This window comes from Lycorma delicatula, chromosome 10 (assembly GCF_047948215.1).
Source record: "Lycorma delicatula isolate Av1 chromosome 10, ASM4794821v1, whole genome shotgun sequence".
NCBI classification, from domain to species: domain Eukaryota; kingdom Metazoa; phylum Arthropoda; class Insecta; order Hemiptera; family Fulgoridae; genus Lycorma; species Lycorma delicatula.
Genome location: NC_134464.1, coordinates 59289491 through 59317441, shown reverse-complemented (window position 1 = coordinate 59317441; position 27951 = coordinate 59289491). Strand labels below are relative to the sequence as shown.

Genomic DNA, 27951 nt, shown 5'->3' with positions numbered 1-27951 from the left:
GTCAGGCATAATTGTTGTAACTGTAAAGCGTAAAGATTGATTTTGTGCTTTTATTTTAATTACACGATATGTTGTGTGATATTCTATTTTTAATAAAAAAAATTATAAGCGATTAATTCAATGAGTTAATGCTTTGTAATCGTTAATATATTAACTTTAAATTCTAAAATTTAAAAATAATGTACTTATTCAGTGATTCTTGTTATAGCTTTATTCGTTACCAAATATTTAATTCTTTAATCTTTTGACTTCATCTAATAATATAAGGTGATAATAATAATAATAATAGCTATCAGTTAGTAAACATTTTATTTCGCTATTTTAAACGGAGGAATACAATTCTTTTGAGGTAATTTTCATCAGTAACATCTGAAATGGGTCGCCGGGCTGTAAACGTAATGGAAAAAATTATTAGATGGTTAAAGGAAGCTTCACAAAAAGTTGCAGAGGCAATTTACCAGCCGTTCAAATGTAAGTAAAATAATATATTCGTACTTAATTTTTGATGTCGTTAAATAATTATTAATACATCATAAATCATTTTATTAAATTATGTTTTATGTTAAAATAATCGTTGTTATTACTTTCGGTAAGTAAAATATTACAAGGGCCGGCCTCCGTGGCTCGAGTGGTATCGTCTCGTCCTTTCATCCGGAGGTCCCGGGTTTGAATCCCGATCAGGCATGGCATTTTCACACACGCTACAAATCATTCATCTTCATCCTCTGAAAAATCCATAACGGTAGATTCGGAGGTTAAATAAAAAAAAAGAAAGTAAAGTATTACGTAAACTATTTTTCATAATTTATTTAGAAGATGCTCTCTGACGTTTTAGTTATAGTTAATTAGTCGGGTTATTCTTTTTAATTCATTAGTCAGATTAAAATGCCCGAAACGTTTCTATTTGCATAACATGCTTAAATTTTAATTTGTGTTTTTTTTTAACAGCATGATAAAATTTGATAACGCTAAAATCGATAATATATTATATTCTTTACTTTAAAAAATAATCGTAACTTTAATTCTAAGATTTTTTTTATTCTTTATGATCGCTAATAAAATTGTTTGAAATAACTAACATTTTTTTCGAATAGACAGATCGAGATTTCAAAATACAATAGAAATCTGATCATTTTTACTTTACGGGACCGCATTGGTTTTTTCAATGAAAATCTAGGTTAACTGAATCCACTTTTAGTGTTCCGTTTTCTTACGGTCACAGATCTTAAATTGCAGCATTAGGAGAAATAAATCAGAAAATACATTATAAAATTAAAAATATGCAATATTTATACTGTTACCGTATACATTTTGTAAAACTTCTTTTAATTTTGTAATACTTCTTTTAATAACTTGTCAGGTATTAGTCTTCATCTTATTTATTTCATTTTTTTTCACCTTCCAAAAGCTTTCATATTATATTTAAATTCCCTTCTCTGTATCTTGTCTTTTCGTCAATTATCTCTACTACATTTTCCGTTCGATGTTTCAACTGTAATTCTTTGTAACTGATCTACCGTTAAAAAAAAAATCCTAATGCTAAATAATATTAATTGCTCTGAATCTTCTAAAATTCAGATATGCTGGTGATCGGTTCAGACATCCACTTTTTTGATAATCCAATCAAGTTTCAGGCTTGTTGGAAGTAGCCCCCCCACCTTTAATAAAATCATATACCGTATTAGTAGTTAAAGAAATAAAGACAGAACCGCCCGATTAGTTATCTTTTAGAAGCGTAGAAAACTGTGAGATAATGAAATCTGTATTTGTGTTTGGTTAGGGAGTGTTATACCTAGAATAGAGTTATAAAACTCTGACATTATTTTGTGTATTTTTTTGCTTTTATGTCTTTCAATTGCTTTTTGATAATTTCTGAACTATTTTATATATTATTAATACTTAGCCGTCTTATACTTCTGAATATGATTATTTACGAGTGAAAGATTTTTTAAATCTGCGAAACTGTTTTTTGATTTTGATACCCGTGTATTCTAAATTTTTATATAATATGTAGCTGTTACAAGGGAATTTATTTCTTATTATTATTGTATTATTCGATTAACAAAATAAGAATAAAAATTTTATAAAAATGTTAATTTTACTTCATAAAAATCATGATTTTTATTCTTAAATGCTAATATTTTCATACATTGTATTTAATGTTGTCGATTTAGACATATTTGAATAAGGGTTCATAAGTTGTACTGTTTATTTTATTATAACAAATAAAAATAGTGGTGTAAATGAAATTCCAAATTTTGTTTTTGATAAAATAATTTTAAGTATATCTATCATTTTATCTTCATTTCAAGTACAATATTTAGTCTTGACGGGTATTCATTTTATCCGATTATCATTTCTAATATTTGTATTATTTACAGATCCTATTATTTATAAAATAGGTGTATTCAAATATATTTCTAAATTTTTTTTTATTTCTCTAATTGTGTATATAATGTCAATTATATTTATTTTACGAAAATGGCTTACATTATCAGGATGCAGCAAATTGTTAAGAAGTCAAATAAAAGGTATTGTGTTTTAATTTATTAAAAATAAATAATTCCCTTAAATGTATAAAAATCTGCTTCCATAAGTTTTTTTTTTAACTTCTTCATAAGTAGTGACGGGTCGATCAAACCTATTGAAGCTCTTTTATAGGTAACAAACAATTAATTTTGATTTGTATAAACAGGACACGCATGAATTATATTCTGCACACCAACACATATTAAACAAATGGTACATTTTACGTAAAAAAAAAAGCCAGAAAATAACATTTTTAATTTATAATCGCAACGTACTCCCTTAGGTTCAGGTATTCGAGACATCAAAATGAGCAAAAATGTTCATATCGACATAAGTCGATATGATCGTGATTTTCAACAAAAGAAATATTTTTCAGGAAGGGGTAAACCTATTTTAATTAAATTTGGCAAATTTAAGACTAGTGTCTTGTTCTACAAAATAGAAAACGTCATCTTAAAAAATTTAAAAATGGCGGCGATCTTAATTTGTTAATCTTCAATATCTTTGTAATTATTTGTCTTATCAAATATTTACTTTTAAAAAATGTATTAAGAATTTTATGGTGAAAAAATGAAACTTCATTTGTAAAAATCCGTTGATAAACAATCGAGTTATTGTAGACAATTAACTCGGCGTACTATAATGCAAGGTGATAATTTTTAATAATTTATTATTTTTATTACATTTGGTGGAGGAAATAAAAACAGGTAGTAAATTATCGGGTTGCATTACGGTGCGAAAGCGTACTATCAGGTTAATTGTCTGCAATAACTGTATCATTTGTCAACGGCTTTTTTTGAACAAAATGAGGTGTCATTTGGTTCAAAATAAAATGGTTAATAAATTTTGTAAAAATAAAAATTTCAGACAAATAATTACAAAAATATTGAAGATTAACAAATTAAGATGGCCGCCATTTTGAAATTTTTTAACAAGACGTTTTAAATATTTTTTAATTTGTAGAATAAGACAGTGGTCTTAGATTTGCCAAATTTAATTAAAGTAGATTTATCCGTTCCTAAGAAATAATTTTTTTGTTGAAAATTACAAAACGGCATCCAGAAGGAAAACAAAGCAAAGTAGAACTTATGTCGATATGAACATTTTTGCTCATTTTGGTGTCCTGAATCAGTACCTGAAGTTCGGAGAACACGTCCCGGAAAATCCGTACATAAAAAGTGAGTTGATTTATTTAAATTTTATTAATCATTTTTTGATTATAAATTACTAATTATTTTAAACCTTGGTTTACAACCTATTTTAAACCTAGGTTGTCCCATATAAAACGCAACCCAACCTTATATTGGTAGGTATTGAAATAATAAAAAGGCATGTAAATGTAATTTTTATTATTACCATCCATTACCTTACATTTAGAGTAAATGTTGGAAGTGGCCGCCATCTTCTTGAATACAAACTTCAATTCTTTTTACAGCGTTTCTTATAACTTTTTTCAAAGTTTGTGGCTGGATATTTAATACAGCTTGTTCAATATTGACTTTCAATTGTTCAAGTGTTGTGGTTTGTTGCTGTAGGGTTTTTCTTTGAGGTAACCCCGTAGAAAAAACTCCGCCACAGTCAAATCTGGAGATCTTTGGTGGCCACAAGCCTTGACCGATAACACGATTACCAAAGAATTCCTCAACGTAATCAGAATTTGAACCTGTGTAGTGCGATGTCGCACCGTCATGTTGTAGCCAGCAGTGTCTGTCTTCCTCTTCCAAGAGTGCGATGAACTGAAATAAAATATCCTGATATCGTTCTGCATTAATGGTGTACTCGAAAAAAATAGGACCGATTATTTTCTTCCGCGATATCGCGCACCACACGCCCGACTTCTGCGGGTGTAATTGTTTTTCGTGATAAACGTGGGGATTTTCAGCACTCCAAATTCTACTGTTTTGGCTGTTTACGTAGCCATCCAAATGAAACCGTGCTTCATCTGTGAAAAATAACGAATCCATAACATTAATTCCCTCACGTAGAAATCGACGGAACCATTGACAATATTGTAGCAGTTTTTCTTTGTCGGGCTCAAGAAGTTGATGAACCGTTTGAAAGCGATAAGGTCGTAATTGTAATTGTTTGGTCGCCCGACGAACAGTTGATTTAGAAAAATTAATTTCAGCAGACAATTTATTTGGCGAGGCGAGTAATCGGTTTTTGATTTCAGTGACTGTATCTGTATTCAACACTGACGCATATTTTTTGTGTTCCTTGTTATTAACAGAACCGGTCTCTCTTAATTTTGCAACTAACCTTAATACTGATGTTTTGTTAGGAGCTAGTTTATCTGGGTACTTATGGCGAAACAAATCTTGCACTGCAACCACTGATTTCGTGCTGAAGTACGACTCAACAATGAAAACACGTTAATCTAGCGAAAACACCATCTTGTCTCTAGCAATACACTGAACGTTATGATTGCATTGTTGTTACTATCGGTAGTGTTCTACTGCGTCGCCGCGATGTTCAGATGTTGGACGAGTCAATTTCAGTAACGAGTAGGGGAATAAGCTTGACCTTTGAAATTTCATGAGTGAGTGATTGATGGGTTGCGTTTATATGGGACACTATATATATATATATATATATATATATATATATATATATATATATATATATATATATATATACAGATGTATACCAACAAATTTTTAATTTGTTGGTAAGTGGAACTTTATTTTATACAGTTGTATTAATAACGGTGCCAAATGCTTAGTAAATTAAACCTTTGGTGTGTCATCACTGCGAAGAGCTTGTAAATGTTGTTGGCGGTATGGTTTGAAAAGTAAACTACATACAAAACTTTCTTCAATTTCAATTTCAATTCAACGTCTCACGTTCTCCTCTGTCTCATCCGCGGTCGCCCGTGCTCTTGCCTTTACAGAGGCGCCCTGTTTGTTCAAACTGGTGAAACCAACGACATATGCCCTTCCTTGCTGGATGGTCAGTGTTAAATCGGAGACGAAACGCACGCTGTACTGCAGTTACTGACTGAGATTTGCCATACTCAAAAGCATAGAAAACTTAGTGTTGCATTGTAGCCATCTTAGGGAAAACCCGCACTTACGGGGCTGCATTTGTATTGAACTCGTATGAATGAACGCGCACGAGCTCGGTGCGACCGACTGGCCGCTGTCGCCAAATGTTGTATCATTCTGGCCGCCACGACCAGCCGAAATCTTGCGACAAAAATTTGTATTAATTATAATGGAAGAACGCGCAAACCAGACGGCCAATATGTGATCAAATAGCGACCTGTTCAGTCTTGTGTAAACTTATTTTTTTTCTCTTGACGTTTTTACTTCCTTGTGCGAAGTAAAGTAGGTAATGTGATCGCGAAAAATTGCGGTTTTCAGATTTCAATGGGAGTATGCATTTTGGGCATCCCTGGGCCCATTTTTACTAGTTTCGGCGTGACATCTGTACGTACGTACGTACGTATGTATTTCGTATAATTCAAAAACGTTTAGCCGTAGGATGTTGAAATGTTGGATCTAGGACTGTTGTAACATCTACTTGTGCACCACCTCCCCTTTTGATTGCATTCGACTGAACCAAAAGTGTCAAAAATGCTAAAATCCAAATTCTTTGGATCTTGGACTTTTTCTTAACTGCAGTAATAAGCCTTCATTGAGAGCTTTTCAACTATATAAGTGGTACTTATTTTCATTGGTTTCAGAGTTATAATCAAATAAGATTTTAATTAATGAAATATTTGGTCTTACAAGGGGAAGGCATATCGGTTCGAATTCGACCTCATATATATATTATTTTTAACTTTTTTTTAATTTAAATATATTGATTTATTAATTATTAACCTGTGATTGTAAATAAAATTACAATAAATAATAATTCAAGAGAAACAAAAAATATCAGAAGTTATTAATGAAATAAAATTTTATGTACTTTTCATTAAAAAAAATTAATATGTAATTTAATAGGCGTACAAGGAAGTCATGTTGTGTCCACATTAGAATTTTTTAAATTATTGATGTAATATTGAAAATTGATTTTCATACAGAAAAATCCATTTCTGAAGTTAAAGAAAAACCAAATTTATGAGATCTGTCTTCCGATGAATATCCCCAGAAAAATTTCTTGTACATAGACGCAATGCGTGTCTATATATACCTCTTATGTTGTTTGTAATTTTATTTAGTAAATCATCAAAACTCTTGATTGACATTCTTGTGAAATTGAAAAATATTTTTTCAAGTTGATGCAGATCACAAAAAAATTATGAAATGTGGCTTTTGAAAAACGACTACGTAGAATGGGGTACGTACCCAATAATTTTTTCTTTACCGTTTCAAAACTGTAAAGAAAAAAAACAATTACACATCTGCAGCTATCTCTGTGATGTCATCTTGTGACTGGACGGCTGAGGCGCGGCTACCACCCTTCTGGCCGCTTGTTTGGCCGTATACAATGCGGCCACTACGGGCCGTTGGCCGTGGTCATTGCGCGCATAGTGCGCGTTTGCCCTTGCTCACATCTGACACATAATGATGGTGGAAGCACTCTAGCGGTCGTTTACGCAACTACATGCTCTCTAGCGATGTTATTCGAAACTTTCGGACCTACTTTCTCAACTATTACGTGAATCAGCCAGATGCAATCTATAGTCTAGAAAACATTGTAGTTACTAAATTGACTCATCATTTAGAACTGCTCCTTATTTATATAAACCTAAATTCATCAACAGTTTCTAAATTACTACAGGCAATACCTGATGAACATGTATAATTTGTTAAAACACTGGTACTTGTTATATCAACTGACTTAATTCAGTTCTTGAGGATAATGCTTCGCCTGATACAGTTAGTATTTTAATAACTGTTGAGAAATCTGTGAATTCAAAGAGCGTATTGTATATAAAATAGTAAATTTTATATTATGCCTGCTATTTTGGTATGTTCACAGGTGATTTTTTAAAATTATTATTAACTACAACACAATAAACAAACAACATGTTAAAATAAACATATATATAAATACTAGCATCTCTGTCATGGCTTTGCCCGTGCTATATGGTTACTTACATTTCCCATCATGGTCAGGGAATGTTTAGATAGTTTCCAGTCTAGCCAGGGAGTCTGCTCCCTGGAACTCTCTGTGTGCATTAAAGTCATATTAGTAAGAATAATACTGATAAATAAAAATTAAAGCCTCATCTATTTATAAAAAAACTATCAGCGTCTTATAATATCTTCAGAGCAACAGTTGGTCAGTACAGGACAAACTAATTGGATTTTAGATTTCCCTTTGCTCATGAAATACATAATCAGAATTACAAACATATCAATATCTTATTTACTATAGTCAGAAATGGGGAAAATTTGCAATCATTGTTCAGAATGTTTTACCTTTCTTTACTCCTTTCAAGGTTAGATTTCAAAAAATCTAGATATTGGTTTTTAACAAACAATTAGCCTAGTAGTCAAATTTTGAATTTAAAATTTTAGACAAATTAAATATTGAAAAATTGTTGGCAGATGTTTGTTAATGATTTGGTGTCGACTTCAAAAAGTCAGAATTTAAAGGACTGAACAGTATTATTATCTTTAACTTTCTAGTGCATCTTGTGAAGTATGCTTTTTTTAAGATCAACTGCTAACTTTTTTTTATACTTTGCTTAAAGTTGCCTCATGAAAATCTTTAATTGCTGATCCAGCCTCACCTGAATCTGGTTTAACTCTAAAAGATTTCCAAAAAAAATATTTTTATTAAGGTATAAAAAGAAATTATAAAAAATGTAATAACTGAAATCTAAAAAAAAAAAAAAAACAATAAAAAATACTGAATATGCAAAATATTACAAAAATACTCAACAAACAATTAAGAAAAGTATGCTTGATGTTACATTTATAATTGTTTACTTTATAAACATTAAGTAATTTGCTTATATATAAAAAAAATATTTTTTTTACCACTTTTTTTATTAAGTTTCAGAATTAGCTACCATAAAACAATTGGAAGAAAAACGGGACTATTATAAAGAGAATTCAAACGCATCATTGTATACATACTTAATAAAACTTGGAAGAAATAAAAGGACAAAGTTTGGAAAATGTATTAAGAACTTTATCAATTCTACTAAAACATCTAGTGAAGAATCTTCCATTATTGTTATGGAAAATATACGCCAATTCATGAATGAAATGAAAAATTATTTAATTGCAAACGGTGATGTTAAGTACGATAAAGAAGTCATCAAAGCAAAGGTACGCATATGTTTATGTAATTTACAGTAAATTTGATAATAATGTTACATAGTAGTTACATGATACTAAACATGTTAACGTTGAATTATAAACAGGAAATAAAATTACCCTCAAAATTCTTTATAAAGATTTTCCTTAACATCTAAATCTAGATGACCATTTAGATCAATATGAGTTTAATATTATGGAAAATGTGTGCTAAAGAGAATCAGTAAACTAAACAAATAATAAAAAAAGAGAAATGCCCATTTCATAGTGTTTCTTAACTTCTTTTTTTTCATTTATTTATTTTCTTTTATATACTTTTACTCAATGTCTACTGATGATAAAATTTTTGGAAACAATTTTGAGCATAATCTTAAATTTTCTGTTTATGTAAAGTATTTACTATTTATGTAAATACATGAAAAATTATCTATTTTATGTATATAAACCATGTGAGGAAAACCATTTTTGAGAGTATTGATGTCCACTGTACAATTGTCCTTGTCATGAATTGAGTAAAGGTATCATTTGTAGGTCTGAATATGCAGTTTGCTTAGCGTACTGTTTTGCAACAGTATGAACAGCTCAGTGAAGGTGGAAACAACATTAAACTGGATCACTTTTTATTCCTGAGAATAGCTATACCATATTCAGGAGAGATTTGAATATCAGGTCAGGTCTATTTGGCTGTGGGACCACATACACTTACACACAACTACTTTTTTTGTCTGATTAAATTATTATATTTAATCAATTTTTACTTTATTTAATTTCAATTTATAATATATTAATCATAATTTATAATGTGTTATCATTTAATAATTTTCTTTGTTTTCAAATAAACAAAAACTATTTTTCAAAAAAATAGTTTGACTTTGATTGATAAAAATCATCATCAGATAATTAAGTAGTTAATATAAAGTTGAATACTTAAAATAATTAAAGAAAAACTTATAAAATAAAATGATATACCTAATAAATAAATAAAATACAAAAAAACTATAAACTAATTTTTCTATCTAAATTTACAAAATAAATATAAAATATGATAATTATTGATTAAAAATTTGAAAATATCATTTTAGAAATACCAATCAACTTCATAAAGTTAGCTTAAATTGCAAAATGTTTTAGTGATCTAAACCACAAAAACTTCTAACGCTATGGATTTAATAACATTTAATAAACATTTTCAAAGATTTTTGTTTTCAAATTTTTATGGATAACTGTTTAACGTAGTTGTCCTTTGCATTTTTTTAATATTTTGTGTTCTTTTCAGTCCAAAGGCCCAAAAACATTTGATCTGGATGAAATCTTGGAAAATGTTGTTTGTGAATTGGTTTTAATACCTCTAAAAGAACATTTAGATGATTTGATTTTCAGAGAATTTAGTCCATCAGTAACGTTGGTAATGGAAGTTATGTACCACGTAAGAGAATCATCATTACATGAAGTCGGAGTAAAGGTATTTATTGATTATTTAAAAAGTTAATTTAAAATCAAATATTAATTATTTTTTGCAGGAGGCAGAAAGTATTATAGTACATATTAAGCTCTTCTCTTTAAATTAATTATTCCATTTGTTTTTATTAAAATAAATAAAAGATTTTAAATGTTTGTTTTATTTTCATTAACAAATTTGAGAATCTTATGCTTTTATTTAATTTTTTAGGCACCTTTAAGACCGTTTAGTGAGGAAGAATTAGCTATTATTAGAAATGATTTATATAAAATACAGACTAGTGATTTACCATCTGAAAAGTTAAAATACTTTCTTGCTGCTGTTTCCAGTATTTTTAAATTTGTAAGTATTATTATATTATATTATTATATTACAAAATAATTGAATTCTATTTTTCATCTTTATTTATTGTAATAGGAAAGTGTATTAAATCTATCAAAATCTGTAATTTAATTTTTTTTTTAACAGTTAAAATTGTTTTAAGTGAAACACTTAGTATACAATGTAAGGATATTCAAAAATAAACTGATCTTACTCATTAATAAATTGTGCTATATTTTAAAAATTTATTCATTAATAATTTATTTATTAATTAAAATAACTTTATAATATTTGTATTAAAAAAGCAACAATTTAATAACTGATAAATAGTAGCTTTTTTTTGGTTTAAGAATTAGATCATGATTCATACATTCTGTAGATTGTTCTAAATGGAATTGCTAACAAGACATCATGTCAGCAGATCCTCAATTTGATTAAAAATCAAATTGAGGATCAAAATGGATCAAATGGTGGAAATGGTGGAAGGATCAAATGGTGAGTCATTTTTGTTCATAAAATTGACATGGTGTTCAATTATATAAAGAAACTACCAATTTCTTTGAAAGTTATATCTTTGAAATTAATTCCATTTAGTGTTTTTTAAACTATCACTATTCTCACATTAGTGGGCTCTAAATTTATTTAAAAAAATAAAATTTAATAATAAAACAAGTTACATAAATCATTTACATAAAAAAAAATCAACACATTCTTGTACAAGTTAAATTGTGTAAGAATACCTTCTAACTTCATTTAATGTAAATGGTGATATTATCTCGACATCATCTTAATGGATCTTCAATGTGATTTATTTACTGAAAAAAATAGCAAGCTCTTGTATAACTTAGATTTTTGTAAATGTATTCATAGTTCAGTTGCTTTTAACAATTCTTTCAACTTTAGAAGTTTGGAGTTCTTAATCTAATTTAAAAATTGAATTACAGTAAAATTTTATATTTACAGTTTCATATGTTATGAACAACTGCAGTTTAATACAGCCATTTTAATTTATATCTGGACTTTTGCCTGTTGTGAGGTAGTAAAATAATGAAATAAAACTAAATGGTAATGAACTATCTATAATTTTTTAGATCGTTTCTAAATTTGACTAATTTTATTTTACAGACAAAATCATATATATCCGGGCGAAAAGTTGATATTTGTACTGATGATTTTATACCGTTATTAATCTGGGTTTTATCTCAGTGCAGAACATTTACTGTTGAGGTGGAAGCTTTATATATGTGCTACTTATTGAATCCATCCATAATGTTGGGTGAGAGCGGTTATTATACAAGATCACTTTTAAGTGCTGGTGCGCTTCTAAATGAAACGAACAAAATCTTTAGAAATTCTGCTACCGATGTTGATTCATGTCAATGTGTCAGTATCAGCATGATTGAATGTTATTATTATTATTATTTTTATTATTATAATTCTAAAGATTATTATAATTATTTTTTAAAGTTATTTTAAACAAATATATTTTCTTTATTTAATACTTTACGTTTATTCAGTTATATATTTTTTTAAATTTTAACATGTGTTGAATTTATTTAACATGATAAAGTAATAACTAACTATTAGTAATAATTTTATTAGAAGTTTGTAATCTAGTAAATATTTTGGAAATAAAAATAATAAAATTTTTATTTCTTTAAAAGTTTTATGATTTATTTAGGGTTTTCCTTTTTAAAATATCTAATCACACTTTTAGCATTTTAATGTATAGCAAGCTTCAGTTATAAATAACTTTTATAAACATAATGTTGACAAGTGAACTTTTTTTAAATGCATATATTTATATAAAAATTCAATTGGCATTGATGTAAAAATAAAAAAAATGTATTAAGTACAGTTTGTAGAATGCAATATATTAATTTCACTTCTAAAAATATATATTTTACATGACTGCTTGTTCAGTATATTCATATTAATTCAATTAAAAATAAATGGCATGCAAAATAATAATAAGATGTAATAGAAATAAAGATATTGAAGAATTAAATATTAGATAGTGGAACATAATATATCAGAATTTGGAAAATTTTGTTATTTTGGTAGTAAAATTACAAAGGATAGATGAAATAAAGTAAATATTAAAAGCAATTTGCTGCTATCAAATATATTTTTAAGATTTAGAGAGTAATTCTTAAAATTATTAGTAAGGATTGTTGCACTTTATGGTAGTGAAATGATGGGGGCAGTAAGAACATAAAAGAATAGGAGGAATCATTTTAAATGTGATGTTACAGAAGAATGTTAAAAACTATTGTTATTATTATTATTAATAAAAAAACTGAGGATGTAGTTAAAAAGCTAATACAGAAATAAAAGTAACAGAGTAACATTAAATCAATGAAATAACGTATGATTAAAAAAAAAAAATTTTTAAAGGATGTTTATACACGCACTTAGACAGTATTTTTGTTTTAAAGTGTATATTAATACACCAGGAAAGTAATACTATGAAGTAAAACAGTTTTTTACTGTGTCTTATTTAATTCTATCATATATACAAAAAAAGCGTAGAAAACTATGACAAACTGTGATTTAATTTGACATGAAGTAAAACAGTTTTTTACTGTGTCTTATTTAATTCTATCATATATACAAAAAAAGCGTAGAAAACTATGACAAACTGTGATTTAATTTGACATATCTTTTCTAAAGATAATATTATTTTTAAATTAAATCAGGTTAATTCTTTAAACACTAAGAAAATCCAAGATGATAAGAGCGCTTGCCTTTGTTATTTTAATCATATAGTTAGAGATTACCTATGTTGTCATATCTTAATTACCTGAAACTTTTACAGAAGTAAAAAAAATACATTCATATAAAATTAAAATTTCATCATAACCTTTAATCTAGTGTTAAAAAATGTATAATATTGACAAACCATTATATATTTAATTTTAGCATATAATTTTTAGTTACAGAAGAATTGATGAATAAAGCAGTAAAAGAGCTGCTCAAAAGTATAGACTTTTGAGCAGCTCTGTTTCAATTATAATTAAAAATTAACTTTTTTAAGTGCATTAGATTTCTCTATAACAGTTTCATGTTGTGGTTTGATTTGTTGGTTCTTTGATTTGTTTCACTATTTCTTTTTTTGGATTTGTTAAATTTTGTGTGATTGATAAAAATATTTTTTCATGATTTCTTTGCTTTTTATGTTCTGAACTTGATATCAGTGTTCTTTGGACTTATCTTTGTATGTACTTATTTATGTTTATTATATATGTACCTGAGAACCATAGGAACCTAAGTAAATTTTCTTGAAAAATGAGCTACGTGTACATTAGAACTGCTACTTTTTATTTCTTTTAATATCAGAGATCCATAACTGTAACTCTCGAAATAAATAAATTTAGCCAGGGATGAAGTAACCTATGTGCAGCTTTACTTGAGAGTAAAATAAATCTATAATTATGTGTAGCTGTTTGGCTCTGAAAATGTAAAAGTACGAGGGCTATTCAGAAAGTAAGGAACGTTTTGGAATTAAAAAAAAAACCAAGTTCAAGAAAAACTTTTTATTATATACATGTGAAAGAGGGACTAAAATACTACTTTTCAACATAATCACCATACAAATTCAGGCACTTATCATAGCAGTGGACAAGCGTTGAAATTCCTGTGTCATAGAATTCTGCCGCCTGTGATCTCAACCACTCAGTGACGTGTTTTTGGCACCCATCTTGCACAAAATTTGTGGTAGCCTTGCTTCTGTGAAACAATTTCAAATAATAAAGTCTGTGAAACTTGTGGGAAACATAGAGAAAGCTCAGTTATTGTGAAACGGCGGTTTTCACGAATCTTTTCGTCAACTTTGGATACCAGATCGTCAGTCACAATGCTCGGACGTCCACTCATCTCTTTATCGTGAACGTTTGTTCTCCCATTTTTAAACTAAATGCACCACTTCCTGACAGAACTTTCACTCATTACGTTGCTCCCATACACTTCACACAGTTCCCAATGAGTTTATATTGGTTTTAAGTTTTTTGCCAACAAAAAAACAATCACAGACCGCACCTCACAACTAGCGGGATTTTCGATTGCTCACACATTTCAAATTTGTATATAAAAAAAACATCTCCGCACTGAGGTGCCGAGCACGAGCACATCAATATATACGTGATTCGCGTGCGCCTGGCGGCGTCAGGTGGAAACGTTCTTTACTTTCTGAATAGCTCTCGTATAAAAAGCCAACTGCACTTATGTTCATATGGCTCTGGATAATACCTAGTAAATACAACTTCATGTGCTAGTACATAATTCTGCCACTAGGTTGTTTTTCTCTAGACTACAGTATGGCTGAGGTTTTGTTTGTCTAGCTATGCATAATACTGTTTAAATGCAACTTATTTCTTAGATTTGGTTTAATAATGATTAGTTAGAATTTTTGTTGAATGTTTGTAGTGTTATTTTATTATTTTCCGAAAATTATGGACAACAGAAACTTAAGACAAAGGACAATGGAGTTAGTAAGGTTATGTACAAAAGAAGATACACATAGTGAAGAGCATAATCTTTGTTTCAACAATTTAACCGAAATAGATAAAGTTACATTGCCAAAGTGACATTAGAAATACAGTGTTAACTCTGTAGGAATAATTTATGATTTCTATTAGGTGTTGCTTTATTGCTTCATACTGTTCTGAGGTCAAGGTTTTTTAGTGACAGTGTTGGGTATGATTTGAACATTATATAGGCTGCAGTTGAATTTTATATTTCCTTTCTATAAACATAATACTTGTGGCTAGTATGATTAATGTTGAAATTATTTCAGTTGATCTGAAATATATTCAGATATATATATATTTCAGTCAGGTGTAACTATATTTAAGTTACACCTTTCATCAAGTTTATTCATTAAAAATTTACTGTGTTCAATTGTTTTTTTTTTTTTTAACTTTATTAATTTAAAAAGTTATGAAATGATTGAAAAACTGTTTCTATAATATTAAATCAGAGTATTCTGTTTGACATAATGAAATGAAACATAATGAATTAGGCCAATATGACAAGTATGCAATCGTAAGAGGTTCTTAATGACTGGTTAAAATAAAAATTTTATTTGATCTGTTCCAGACCTGTTTAACCTGAACTATTTACTGTTGATGCTTCAAAGGTAGAAAAAGATACACTTTTTGAAAACAACTCAACTCTCATTTATCATACATTTGAAACAACTAGGGTTTCTTCTAAAACTCAATATGATAAAAACCGACTATATTGAATGTTGTGATTCATCCTTTTCTTCACATGCATATGTTAGTGAACAAGACCCATCATTTGATCCCAGTTTGTATGATTTTCGCTCATCAACTGACAATGAACAAGGAATTGAATCTTCTGAGACCTTCTCCTGTGATTTATGTAAATATAATGAAGATAATTTGCAGGTTCAGTTAGTTCCCTGATCTTGAAGCAGGAAATCTAAGGAAAGGAAAACATAGATTAAGAAATGAACTCTTGTGGAAGAAAACTGTGAAAAAACCAGAAGATTATCTGGTAAAATATACACAACAGCAAAAAGAATATTAGCAGAAGGGAAAAATGAAACTATCATGCCAGTTACGTGCAGAAACAGGTTCTACTAACAAAATAATTAGTGAAGAATGACAAAAAGTTTATACTGATTTCTGGAAGAAGGAAGTCTCATGGGAAACAAAAAGGCAGTTTCTAGTGTTTCACATAATGAATACAAATGTAAGAAGACATACTGTTATTGGAGGTGGAATTCAGTCTCATCAAAAAAAGAACTTAAATTATTCTTTATGCTTTCAGGAAAAGAAATTACAGTATGCAAACATTTTTTCTGAATACTCTCTGCATTTCTAACAGTTTTATTAAGACAACACTTCGCAAGATTATGGATACTGGATTAGTGACTCCTGATTTACGTGATAAACATACAACAAGTAATAAAACACCAAATGATCTATTAGAAACTATGAAAACACATTCAAAAATATCCAACATATGAGAGCCACTATAGCAGAGAGCATTCTAAAAAAAATTTGGGCAGTGATTTAAACATAGCAAAAATGTTCAGCATGTATGTAGAAAATTTCAAATTAGTTGAAGGAACTGCCATTCCTTAATTCCTTTTAATTTCAAACTACTGTTTCGTTAAATGAAGAATTTAATATGCATTTCATTTACCAGACAGACACATACAATACTTGCAACCCTTACATTATCTAGCTAAGGGAGTTGGCAGACACAGAAGATAAATGGGTTTTGCAAGCTGAACATGAAAATCATTTAAAAGAAGCAGCCACAAGATATGTTATTTGAAGACAAGCATATCGCCTCTGAAAACAAATCTTGTGAGGTAATTCTGGCTGATTGCAAAAATGCTTATCTACAGCATTGGTCACACATTCATCTAGCTTTTTACCTTCATAAATTATGGACATTAAATTATGTGATTCATGAACCCTAAAATTCATCATGGTGCATGTGTTTGGGATGAAACAAGTGGAGGACATGGAGGAAATGAGATGACGATTTTATCTCCTCTTCCATTATGCAAAATAATTCCAGCTCATTTATTGCCAGGAAAAGAACAACTTATGGCCAAACTGTACAAATTTCAAACACAATTTGGCTGCAGGTAAGAAAAGATGATCCAGGAAAACTACTTTTTAAAACATCCTTTGCAGAAAATGATTTTAAAGCGGTAGACTGCAGGAGACTCACAAGGCAGGTAAATAATATTCCTATGCCAGTATTTCTTCCTTGGATTTGAAAAGAAAAAAATAAGCACTCAGAAATACAAAGACCGTACGACAATGTTACAACGGGTGCCTTATGAGTATAAGGATTATTTTATTCATTTACAGCAAGGCTCAAAAGCAGCTGATTTACCAGAACAAGACTAGATTACGAAAAACAACAATCATTCAGACTGAAGAAGCACTAAAGATATTCTTGAAAACTATTATTAATTTGTATTACAGTTATTTTATTGTTTGCAGGTTTTAATTTCAATTGTAAATTTTTTCAAGGAAATCAGTTATTCGTGAAGAGCTCTTATGCATCAGTGTAACTTATATTAATTAAATTTTTCTTTAGTTGAGTTTTATTATTATTATTAATATTGTTATGTTAATTTGGAAAAGAAAATTTGGCCCAAAATAATTTACTCATTTTGACTATTATTAAAGTAAAGTGATGTACAATGTAATATTTTCTTAAAAAAAAAAAAAAAACAGTTTTTCAGTTCATAAATTTGTAGGCCTATTAAAAAGAAGTTTATATTATTTTAGTAATAAGTTTCCTTTTAGTTCCAATTTAAGGTTTTTTTTTAAGGTATTCCAATAAGTGAAAAAGAAAATTCATTTTAATTTACTTATTATAATTTGGTAATAATAATACTAAATAGTCTATTTTTTGTCATTTTCTATCAATTTCATAATATAAAAAACCTCAGGTGGACATCACGTGACTTCCTTGTATGCTTATTAAATTACATATACACATTTGTTGCTGCACTTCATTTAAACTTATTTCATTTAAAAGTGAGATATGATCCTCCAATTCTGTAATAAAGTGTACAGTTACACAGTTGCATTGTGGTGAACATCACTTTCTGTCACATTTTTTTGTGGTGTTCGTATCAGTGTTTTACATTAGTTTATATGTAAATTTTGTTTCACGTCGGTCAAATAGTTATCTGATGTAAGTGAGACGTGTCAGAACCGTAACCATGCACACATGGATTCAAATCTTACTCCATATACAAATTATTTTTTTAATTTAAATGTACTGATTTATTAATAATTATTAACAACTGTAAAAATGTTTGAATTAAAATGAAAAGCTTATAAAATTTTATCTCGCTAATAACTAATGATTATTTTCATAATTTTTTTTTTACTTCCTTGTACGAAGTAAAGTAATTGTGATAGCGAAAAATTTCGGTTTTTAGATTTCAACGGAAATATCCGTTTTGACCATCCCTGGATCCATTTTGACTAGTTTTAGCATGACGTCTGTACATACGTACGAATGTATCTCGCATAACTAAAAAACGATTAGTCGTAGGATGTTGAAATTTTGGATTTAGGACTGTTGTAACACCTATTTGTGCACCTCCCCTTTTGACTGCAATCAATATGACCAAAAATATACAAAATTTCAACATTCTACGGCTAACCGATTTTGGGTTATGCAAGATACATACATATCTACGTCATGCCGAAACTAGTCAAAATGGATTCAGGGATGGTCAAAATGTTTATTTCCGTTGAAATCTGAAAACCTAATCTAAATGTATACAAATACAGTTATTTCAAGGATTTTAATGCAAACCCTTTTGCATGTCATAATTTTTTTGTATTCAAATTTACTTATGGTGCCAGTAAATTGGAACCAATTGTGAACTAAGCACTGTAGAAAAAGAAATTAATGATGGTGATTATATTTTTATTTTAAATTTACATATTTTTGTTTTGCACTTAAAAAGACATATACAGATATATAACGGGTGATTCAAAGAAACGGGAAATTAAAAAAATTAAATAACGTTAATGAAACATTTTTTTTAGAAAATGAATTCTATTTCATGTAATTGTACAAATGTTGTCATTTTAGGATACATACATTTTAGTTTATTTTTTAAAAATGACATCTTGCAGGTGACCTCCTCTTCTACGTAAAAACTCACGAAGTCCCTTCGATAAATTGTTCATGGTTTGACGTAACATCTCAACTGGAATTTCCGCAATTGCGTCTCTGATCTTTGTCTTAAGTTCTTCCGTTGTAGCAGGTCTACTGTGGAACACTTTGTTTTTAAGGTGACCCCACAATAAGTAATCGCAAGCTGAGAGATCAAGCGATCTGGGAGGCCATCTAATGCTACCATATCGTGAAATGACACGTTGTCCAAACAATCGGCGTACAGCTGCCATCGACGTTGAAACCAGGCTGTGTTAAGAATTGGTGGAAATCTCTTTTGTTGTTCCACAACAAAGGTTTCAAACACGACTACGTAACGAGCCGACGTCACTGTAATCGCAAGACCGTTGTCAAAAAAATAAGGGCCTATAAGATGACATAGCACACCACACGGTCACTTTCTAGCTGTGCAACGGACGCTGGTGTAGCTGCGCAGGATTTTCTTGTGCCCAGTATCTGAAATTTTGCTTGTTAACAAATCCACTGAGGTGGAAATGCGCTTCGTCTGACATCAACAGTTCGTGAACAAACTCTTAGTTATCGTTTATCTCCTGAAGCATCACATTACAGAATTGTGCTCGCACAACTGCATCGTTCGGTTTCAGTTCCTGCACGATCTGCAACTTGTATGGATGAAATTGCAAGTCCTTCACTAACATTCTTCGAACATTTGAACTACGCAATTTTAAAGATAATGAGAGGCGACGGATTGACTGATATGGACTTCGTGTGACAGCATCTTGTAAACCCTGAACATTATGTGGTGTACGGAGGGTTTGCTCACGGCCTGGAGGTTTCTTTTTCATTGCCGAACCAGTTTCCTCAAAATTAGATATCCGTGTTTTAATTGCATGTGCTGATGGAACACGGTCGTGCCGTCCCAGATTAAAATGACGGCGAAATTCTCTACGCGCTCCCTCCACACTGTCATTGTTTTTGTAAAACGCTTTGATAGCAAATGTACGTTACGCACCACTCCAAGGATCCATGACAACTAAATGGCATGTTAGGTTAGAGAGGCTGGCGCCACTTAGCAAGTGGTACCAATCGCCCACGGCTACCAACACAACTTTCAAAATTTCCCGTTTCTTTGAATAACTCTGTACTACATAATATTAAAACTTAAATATTTTAAATGGCAGCATGTAATCTGTCTTACATTAATACTCTACGGAAATATGTTTTTAAGCAGATATGGTAATATGTCTAAAATTAAATAATTCTCTGTGCATTTTCCTCTTAACTACTTAACTCTGTATAACAAATCTTTGGTGTTACTTAGTAATCCAAATGAATCAATTTCTTCTCTGTAAATGTCAATTACATAAGACATTTCTGTTTATGTATAAATGTAATATGATTAATATATATATATATAAAATTTATCAAGATCTTAAAAGTTTAAAGGAGGATGGTACAAGTAAGCTACCTCAGGGCAGATAACAATATTATTATTACGATATACTGAGAAGTCTAGAATTATCTGAACAACTTTGATGTCTTCTTAGGAAAAAAGTAATGGTTTTATTAATGAATGGTTGGGCTCTCTTTATCAGGTAACTCATAAATGTTTCCTTGGCAAGTACTAGATAGCGCTGTGATTACATACATCAGTCACCATGAATTCACAGATGAAAGCACAATGCATTGATTGGTTTATTGAAACAAAGTCAGACAAACAAATTTGACATACTTTTAGAAGTGTGTAGTAGTCATCCTCTAGAACAAGTGTTCATTCATAGTATGATAAATTTAAAGAAACTGGCAGTGTTGAACATGAGAAGGGTGTAGGCAGGCCTAGAACATCAGATGAAAAAACAGAAATCTTGTCAGTCTTTTGTTCACAACCCTGGAAAGTCAACTGCAGCATGCAAGTTAAATCTTCTGCGATCTACCTTTATGATATTTTGAAGAAACGTTTAAAATTATGTTCTTACAAATTACAAATATTACAGCACTTCACAACACAAGATTGCATTGCTAGAAAGGAACTTGCTGTAGAAATGATTGAAAGAATTGAAAATGATGATTGTTGCTTAAAAAAGTTATGTTCTCAGATGAGGCTACATTTCATGTATCTGGAAAAGTGAACTCTCAGAATGTCTGAGTATGGGGATCACAGAACCTGCATGATACACTTGACTGTATTAGAGATAGCCTAAAAATTAATGTTTGATGCAGACTGCTTCATGATGGTGTTATTGGATTTTTTTTTATGGAAACAGTTAACATGAATATGTATCTGGACTTGTTATAAGGGTTTGTTTACCCTTATATAGATTGCTAAGCAATCTGAAATCATATACCAACAAGATGGAGCACTGCCACATGGTGTTTATTATGCATGAATCCCTCAACAACACATTTGCAGATTACTGGATTGGATGTGATGGACCAATTGCTTGGCCACCTCAATCACCAAATATAAGTCAATGTGATCTTTTTCCTGTGGTGTTTCATCAAGGAATAATGTACACAAAACTTGTATAATGAATATTGGTGACCTTAGAAAGAGGACTGTTAATACATTCGAACTCATAGATGTGAATATGTTACAATGAATATGTTACAATAAATTGTGATTACCGGTTCGATATTTTGCAAATTATTGGTGGTCCACACATTGAATGTCTTTGATTACCAGGTAAAAAAACTTTTTGTTTTAATGTTTCTAAATTCATGCAACCTGTTCTTCTATCTTAATAAATGCAAATAAAACTTTGAAAAGTAAGTAAATAATTTTATTTAATCAATATCAAAATTGTTCAGATAATTCTCGGACACCCAATATTAATGAACACGAGCTTTCAATCATAAAACAAATATGAACTTTTTCAGGTTGTTTACCCGATTGTTAGATATAGGTTGGTAATGTTTTGTTTCTTCATTTGTGTTTTTAAATCTTTGCAACTTATTTCTCCTGAATATAAACATGTAACTTACTGGAAAGTATAAAATACTTTCTGTTGTCCAGTTTGAACATCTTTTGAACCAAATAAGACTTTTTTTGTGTTACTGGTGTTAATAGATCTGGCTTCAAGCAGTCCATTTCTTAACTGTTTCATTAATTTTTTTAACAACTTTCTTGTGATGAAAAGGTACCAGTTTCTTTAAAGGTTTTTCACTATATAAGCCAAAAATCGTACACCTAAAAGCTGTTTACAAGGTATTAATTATTTCTATAAAAGAGAAACAATCTTGCACACATTATTTGGAGTTTTATACACTATTTTGTCCGCGCTACTCAAAATACATGAAAATGTAATTTTTGCAGCAAAACATTGAATAAATTTCACAAAACTTTATTTAATATAAACTTTGCTGATTATAAGATAAACAAATAACAAACCATATTATTTTGAGAACACTCAAAAAAGGGAAGTCAGTTAGAATAATCTCAATTCATTTCAGAAAGAAAAAAATGTTCTTTCTCAAATTAATTTTTACACTATGTGTATCCAATATTAAAACTTATATTCTCTTTGACTGATTTTTAAAAAATTCTTTATCATGCAAACACCCTCATTTCAGGCAAGAATCAATTATGTAAAATTATTAAAAATCCTTGGAAAAGATACAGTCAAGAAAAACAAAAACCATACAAATGTTAGAATAAGTTTTATATTATAGTCATGAGCTTGTTTAAATGGAATTCAATATGTTTAAATAAACCTGAGATTTGTTTCTCTGTATTATTTACTTACAACTCAAAACTTTCTGTTTAATGTAGTGAGCATGAATGATAAATCAAAACAATAAACAATACCTAAAGATTTTAAAGAAGTTAAATTAGTTATCAGAAAAATATTTTTATTCTTGATCGATGCATATAATACTTAAAAATAAATCATATTAGTTTTTACTATTTTTATTTTATTTTTTTATCTAACATATTTTGTAAGTAGTAAATTAATGTAGTTTTTTTTGTTTTAGTCCAATCGTATTGAAGAGTCATCAAAAGAGATAAAAATGGTTATTATTGATCAATTAAATGGATTACCGTTAAATGTAAAAACAATCCGATTGAAACCAAATACAAAAGCTAAAGACATTTGTTCAGTTATGGCACGAAAATTGCATGTCAAACATCCTGAGTTCTTTGGTCTTTTTATGGTTGTCGATGGAAAAGGTATTTTATATTATAACTTTTTTGTGTTTCTTTCATGACAGTAGACCAAAAAGGTTACACAAAAGTACTTATTTTTTATAACAAGCGTAGAAAATCTATTTTAAACTAATTCTTTTCTAAATCGATGAAAATGCTTAACTGTTCTTGCATCCATCTTCAAATACTAATCTTTCTGTCTCAAGACAGACTGAAAGTGTTATGATATAGATTTTAAAAAACATTTGTTAGAATAAGTTTTGATTTATCATAAAATAATTAATAATATTCTTTAGGTTACTGTTGTATTTGTTGAATGCCAAAATCATAATGTCTGAAGGCCAATACAGAACAAAATCATCCCAAAAATGGCAGAGACATTTCTAATAATAACAAACAACTTATCTTAGACTTATTAAGGAAAGTGAAAAGTGATGTTGTTTCCCATTGCCTTTTTTATTGAGTCAATTGTACTGTTGCATATCAATTTGGTATGCTTAGAGAAATACAGCTGATATTCAACATCATAAGTGACAGATTCACTTTAACATAGGTACTGAGTGTACAGTGAATATTATTACTCTGTCATAGTAACTCTATACTAGAATCTAGTAACTCTATAATACTAGATCGTGGATACTGGTGGTTGGGTTTCAATTAACCACACATCTCAGGAATGGTCAACCTGAGACTATACAAGACTACACTTCATTTACATTCATACAAATCATCCTCATTCATCTTCTGAAGTAGTACCTTATGATGGTTCTGGAGGCTAAACAGAAAAAAGAGACAGAGTTGTAGTAACTTTGATCAGTGCTGCTTGTACCTGACATGTTTGTACATACCGCAATTGTAAGAAAGATGTGATGGATAGTTTAAAGTACCAAGTAATATATCCTCTTACTATGGAAAAGCATGCATTACAAATTGTTTCCACTCAGTTGTGACAAAAAATAAATCATTAATTATAAAATTTTATTTAAATAAAATTCTGTTTAAAAACATTTAAATTATAAACATATTTAATGATTAAATCTTTAAAAAAAAAATTGAATAGGAACAGATAGATTGCGTTTATTTGGGACCAGATATTTCACTGTGATGAAAAGATTATTCTTATTAGTTTTTTTTTTCAGTTGAAAGCCTGTATCTGATCACCTGAAAAATGAAAATTTATTTTTTGTGAATTCTTGTATTTCAGACTGTTTCTGATTGTTTGATTTTAGAATTAAATCTATACTGTTCTTGAAAACAACAGTAAACTACTTCATTCAGGAGGTCAAGTCTCTGAGGGTTGATTGTTCTTTATTTTCACTTATTCTTTCTTTATTCTTCAGTCCTTCATCTTCAGCTAAGTATCATGGGAATTGTCAGCTACCTATCTGACTCATCTGTGACACCATGCTGACATTCCTAATATCCAGAAAAGGAGAGGGTGTGAGTAGTGGATGGGGTTAATTCTGCCTGATTGGGTTCATTCTCTCTGGGATTCGCATCAAGAACCATAACTGAAATGCCTATGTGTAACGTTATGACTCTTCTTTTAAAATATAAATCTAAGGATATGTCTTATTATAATTTGATATTTAGATTTGATTTTCATTTGCCTATTCGGAAATTATTAACTCTATGAATTTAATAAAGATAAATTTCCTAAGTTTTGAAAAGTCTTTTGAGTATCTTAGAGTAAATTAAATGTCAAAGTGGACAAAAAGTGTTTTTAGACTGATTATCTATGCTATTAAATTTTTAAAAGATTACAGATCATATGATGAATTTTAATATAGTTTTTTAATAACAGTATGGTTTATGACACTTTTATATTGTCAAAATCAGAATTTCAATTATTTCTTTTTACCGTATACAGTAATGAAGACTTTATCTAATGAGGAATTTTGTCTAAATATATTTTGTTTGCTTTTACTTAATCAAATTATCATATTTTTTAAGTTATAAATTACTTAGTTTTTTTAGAAATTCAGTATTTTACTTTCTGTTACAGCAAAAATTTTGAATGATAATTTTCGTTTGGAAACAATTCAAGAAAGTGTTCAAAGGGATTTGAGAAGTAAAAATTGTTTTTTTATATATAAAGAAATTAACAAAAAACTGGCATGGCCTTTTTCTAATTATTGATAATGGACAGTAATTAAATAACAAAAGTGATTATAATTTAGAGTTATTTTGCTTATAAAGTATTCTAAATTGTATATATACGAGTGATCGATTTATAAATCTAAAAAAAACATAACCTTTTAGTATTTAAAGAACTTTTAATTATCCAGTGTGATCACTATTGAGCTGGGCTTTCTTAAGAGTTATAATCCTGTTTATAAGATTGTAAATAGACATTTATTTATTTCCTATTTATTATGCAGTTTCAATTACATTGAGTTGTACTTTCATCAGTCGCATCTAGTTTTAAGCCAACCATTCTAGACATTTATAAAAATTCAGTAAAATGATTACTTAATTTACATTCTTAGTAAATTATTGTAAACAATGATATTTGTTTAAATATTAATATTTTCTTTTACTAAAAAAAGAGGCTGTTTTATATCTTTTTAACAGAAGAACATTTCTCTGCTTTATTACTAAAGATTTATTAATGGCATTTTTGTGAATACATTCAATTTTATTGATTTTTGTTTTTTTTTTACTTACTCAAAGGGATTTTAAATTATGTTAAAATGTAATTATTTATGTTAAAATTATTTTTGGATGTAGTTTCATATCATAAAAGAGAAAGTTTGCTTTTTATGAGTTTACACCACAAACCATTAAATAGAGAAAACTGAATTTAATATCATATTTCATCTTGTTATTTTCTGTGTTATTCTTAAGAGTTAACATAACTTGAAGGAATTTCAGCAAATTATACGTGATATATACACTCTTTTCTCCTATTTTTGTGATACTACAATTTCAGTATTCCATAATTGTAAATTGATCATAAAAAAAATAATGTTAACATTTATTAAATAATAATTTTTTAACTCTTTTTTTGATAGTTGGTATCAACATGGCAGCGATTTTAAAAATAATTGTTATCAGTAAAAGTTGAGAATTTTTTTGCATTGAATTATGTATTTAAAAAACATATTACAGTTCATAATTTCAGTTAGCAATGGAATGGAGAAAGGAGGCGAATATCTTTTTCAATCATCAGAAAAAATAATGCAGTTGTTAAGCTCCGTAAAAAATTTGTTAAACTCCATAACAGTTGTTAGTGCTCCATAACAAAGTATTTGGATAGACTAATAAATTTATAGAAACGACTGTACTCCTCTTTAAAAGATTGCCAGCAGTATTAATTGAAATTCTTATTTCCTTCATAGCCCATTTTACATAATGCTATTAAATTACATTATTGAACTACGTGCAAACTGTACTAGCTTTAGTAAAATAGATAATTCAGTGCAAAAAATATTTCTTACTTTTAGTTGAGCCAAAGTAGCAATTTTTTTTTGAATGGATACTAACATTGAAACTGATTGCTGGAAAAAAACCTTAAATGATAAAATTAAGTTCATAAATACAGTTAAATATTCATTTTTATTTAACTCTTACTTAATAAAGCATTTTCATATCTGAAACTTTATACATCTGAAACATTTAATATATCTGAAACTCTTAAGAATAATTCAGAAAAAAATAACATTTAATTTAATATAAAACTCATTTTTCATCAGTTGGGTCTTAAAAAAGGAAGCTTTTTCTTTCATGACAAATATTTTCCAGTTTTTAGAATTCATGGAAAATATTGCATTGAAATATTTAAAATTGTGACATGCTGTAGAATGACCAATTATAGCCATTTAAATATTTTTATTCTCACTTATGGAAGGAGGTGGGGGACACAACCCACTTCCACTTTAGTCATTATTTTAATCAAACAATATTACTTTCCTGTCTAGATAGCGCTATAGCAGAACCACTATTATAATCTGAAAATCAGTTGAAAAAAAATCTTTTCTGAAGCTACATAACTCTCTTAGTTCATAGTTTATGACAATGTTTTATATTATAGTGGTTCTGAATTACAATACATTTTTCATAATGGATAAAATAAGTGAACTGTGATTGTATTAGCTAGTTTTGTATATGTTGTTTATATTACCATATTTGATTTTTCTACATCTATTTTATAATTATTATTTTAATTAAATTATTTAACAATGTATAATTAAAAAAAAAAAAAAAAATTATGATAGTTTTATATCATTATGTTGTGACAGGAAAATTATCAAGAAAATACTAACACTTGTTTCTGTAATGGAAATTTATGATTAATATTCTTGATGGTATTTTGTTCTTTCACATGTATAGTAAGATTTTTCTTATTCACTGCTTTCTTCTTAATTGAAGATAAAAGCATGTGTTATAAAGATAAAATATTTAAAGTATATTTTCTGTTAAATAATTATTTTTTGTTAATAAATTTTATGAATGTATATTAATATAAATATTATTAATTTAAATTTATTCCAATTTTTTCATAGCGTATAAATTAGTATAACAAATTTTGTAACATTCAAGATCATAAAAAATTGTAATTTAATTATTTATTATTCAAAATATTTATAAAGTTGTTTATTAAAAAAAAAAAAAAAAAATTATGT

General features: G+C 28.8%; 1 protein-coding gene across 2 annotated transcripts; it reads left to right on the top strand.

Annotated features, from left to right (window-relative positions):
• Positions 1-27951, top strand: LOC142331512 (protein sprint-like). 2 transcript variants are annotated; one of them, XM_075377480.1, is made up of 7 exons: positions 1-471; positions 8488-8759; positions 10024-10209; positions 10417-10548; positions 11653-11910; positions 23155-23350; positions 25332-27951. In XM_075377480.1, exons 2-7 carry the CDS (start codon positions 8667-8669, stop codon positions 25463-25465), a joined length of 999 nt encoding a protein of 332 aa, XP_075233595.1. In that variant the 5' UTR covers positions 1-471; positions 8488-8666; the 3' UTR covers positions 25466-27951. The 2 variants fall into 2 exon arrangements, with proteins under 2 accessions (XP_075233595.1, XP_075233594.1); XM_075377479.1 differs by having other exon boundaries at positions 8482-8759.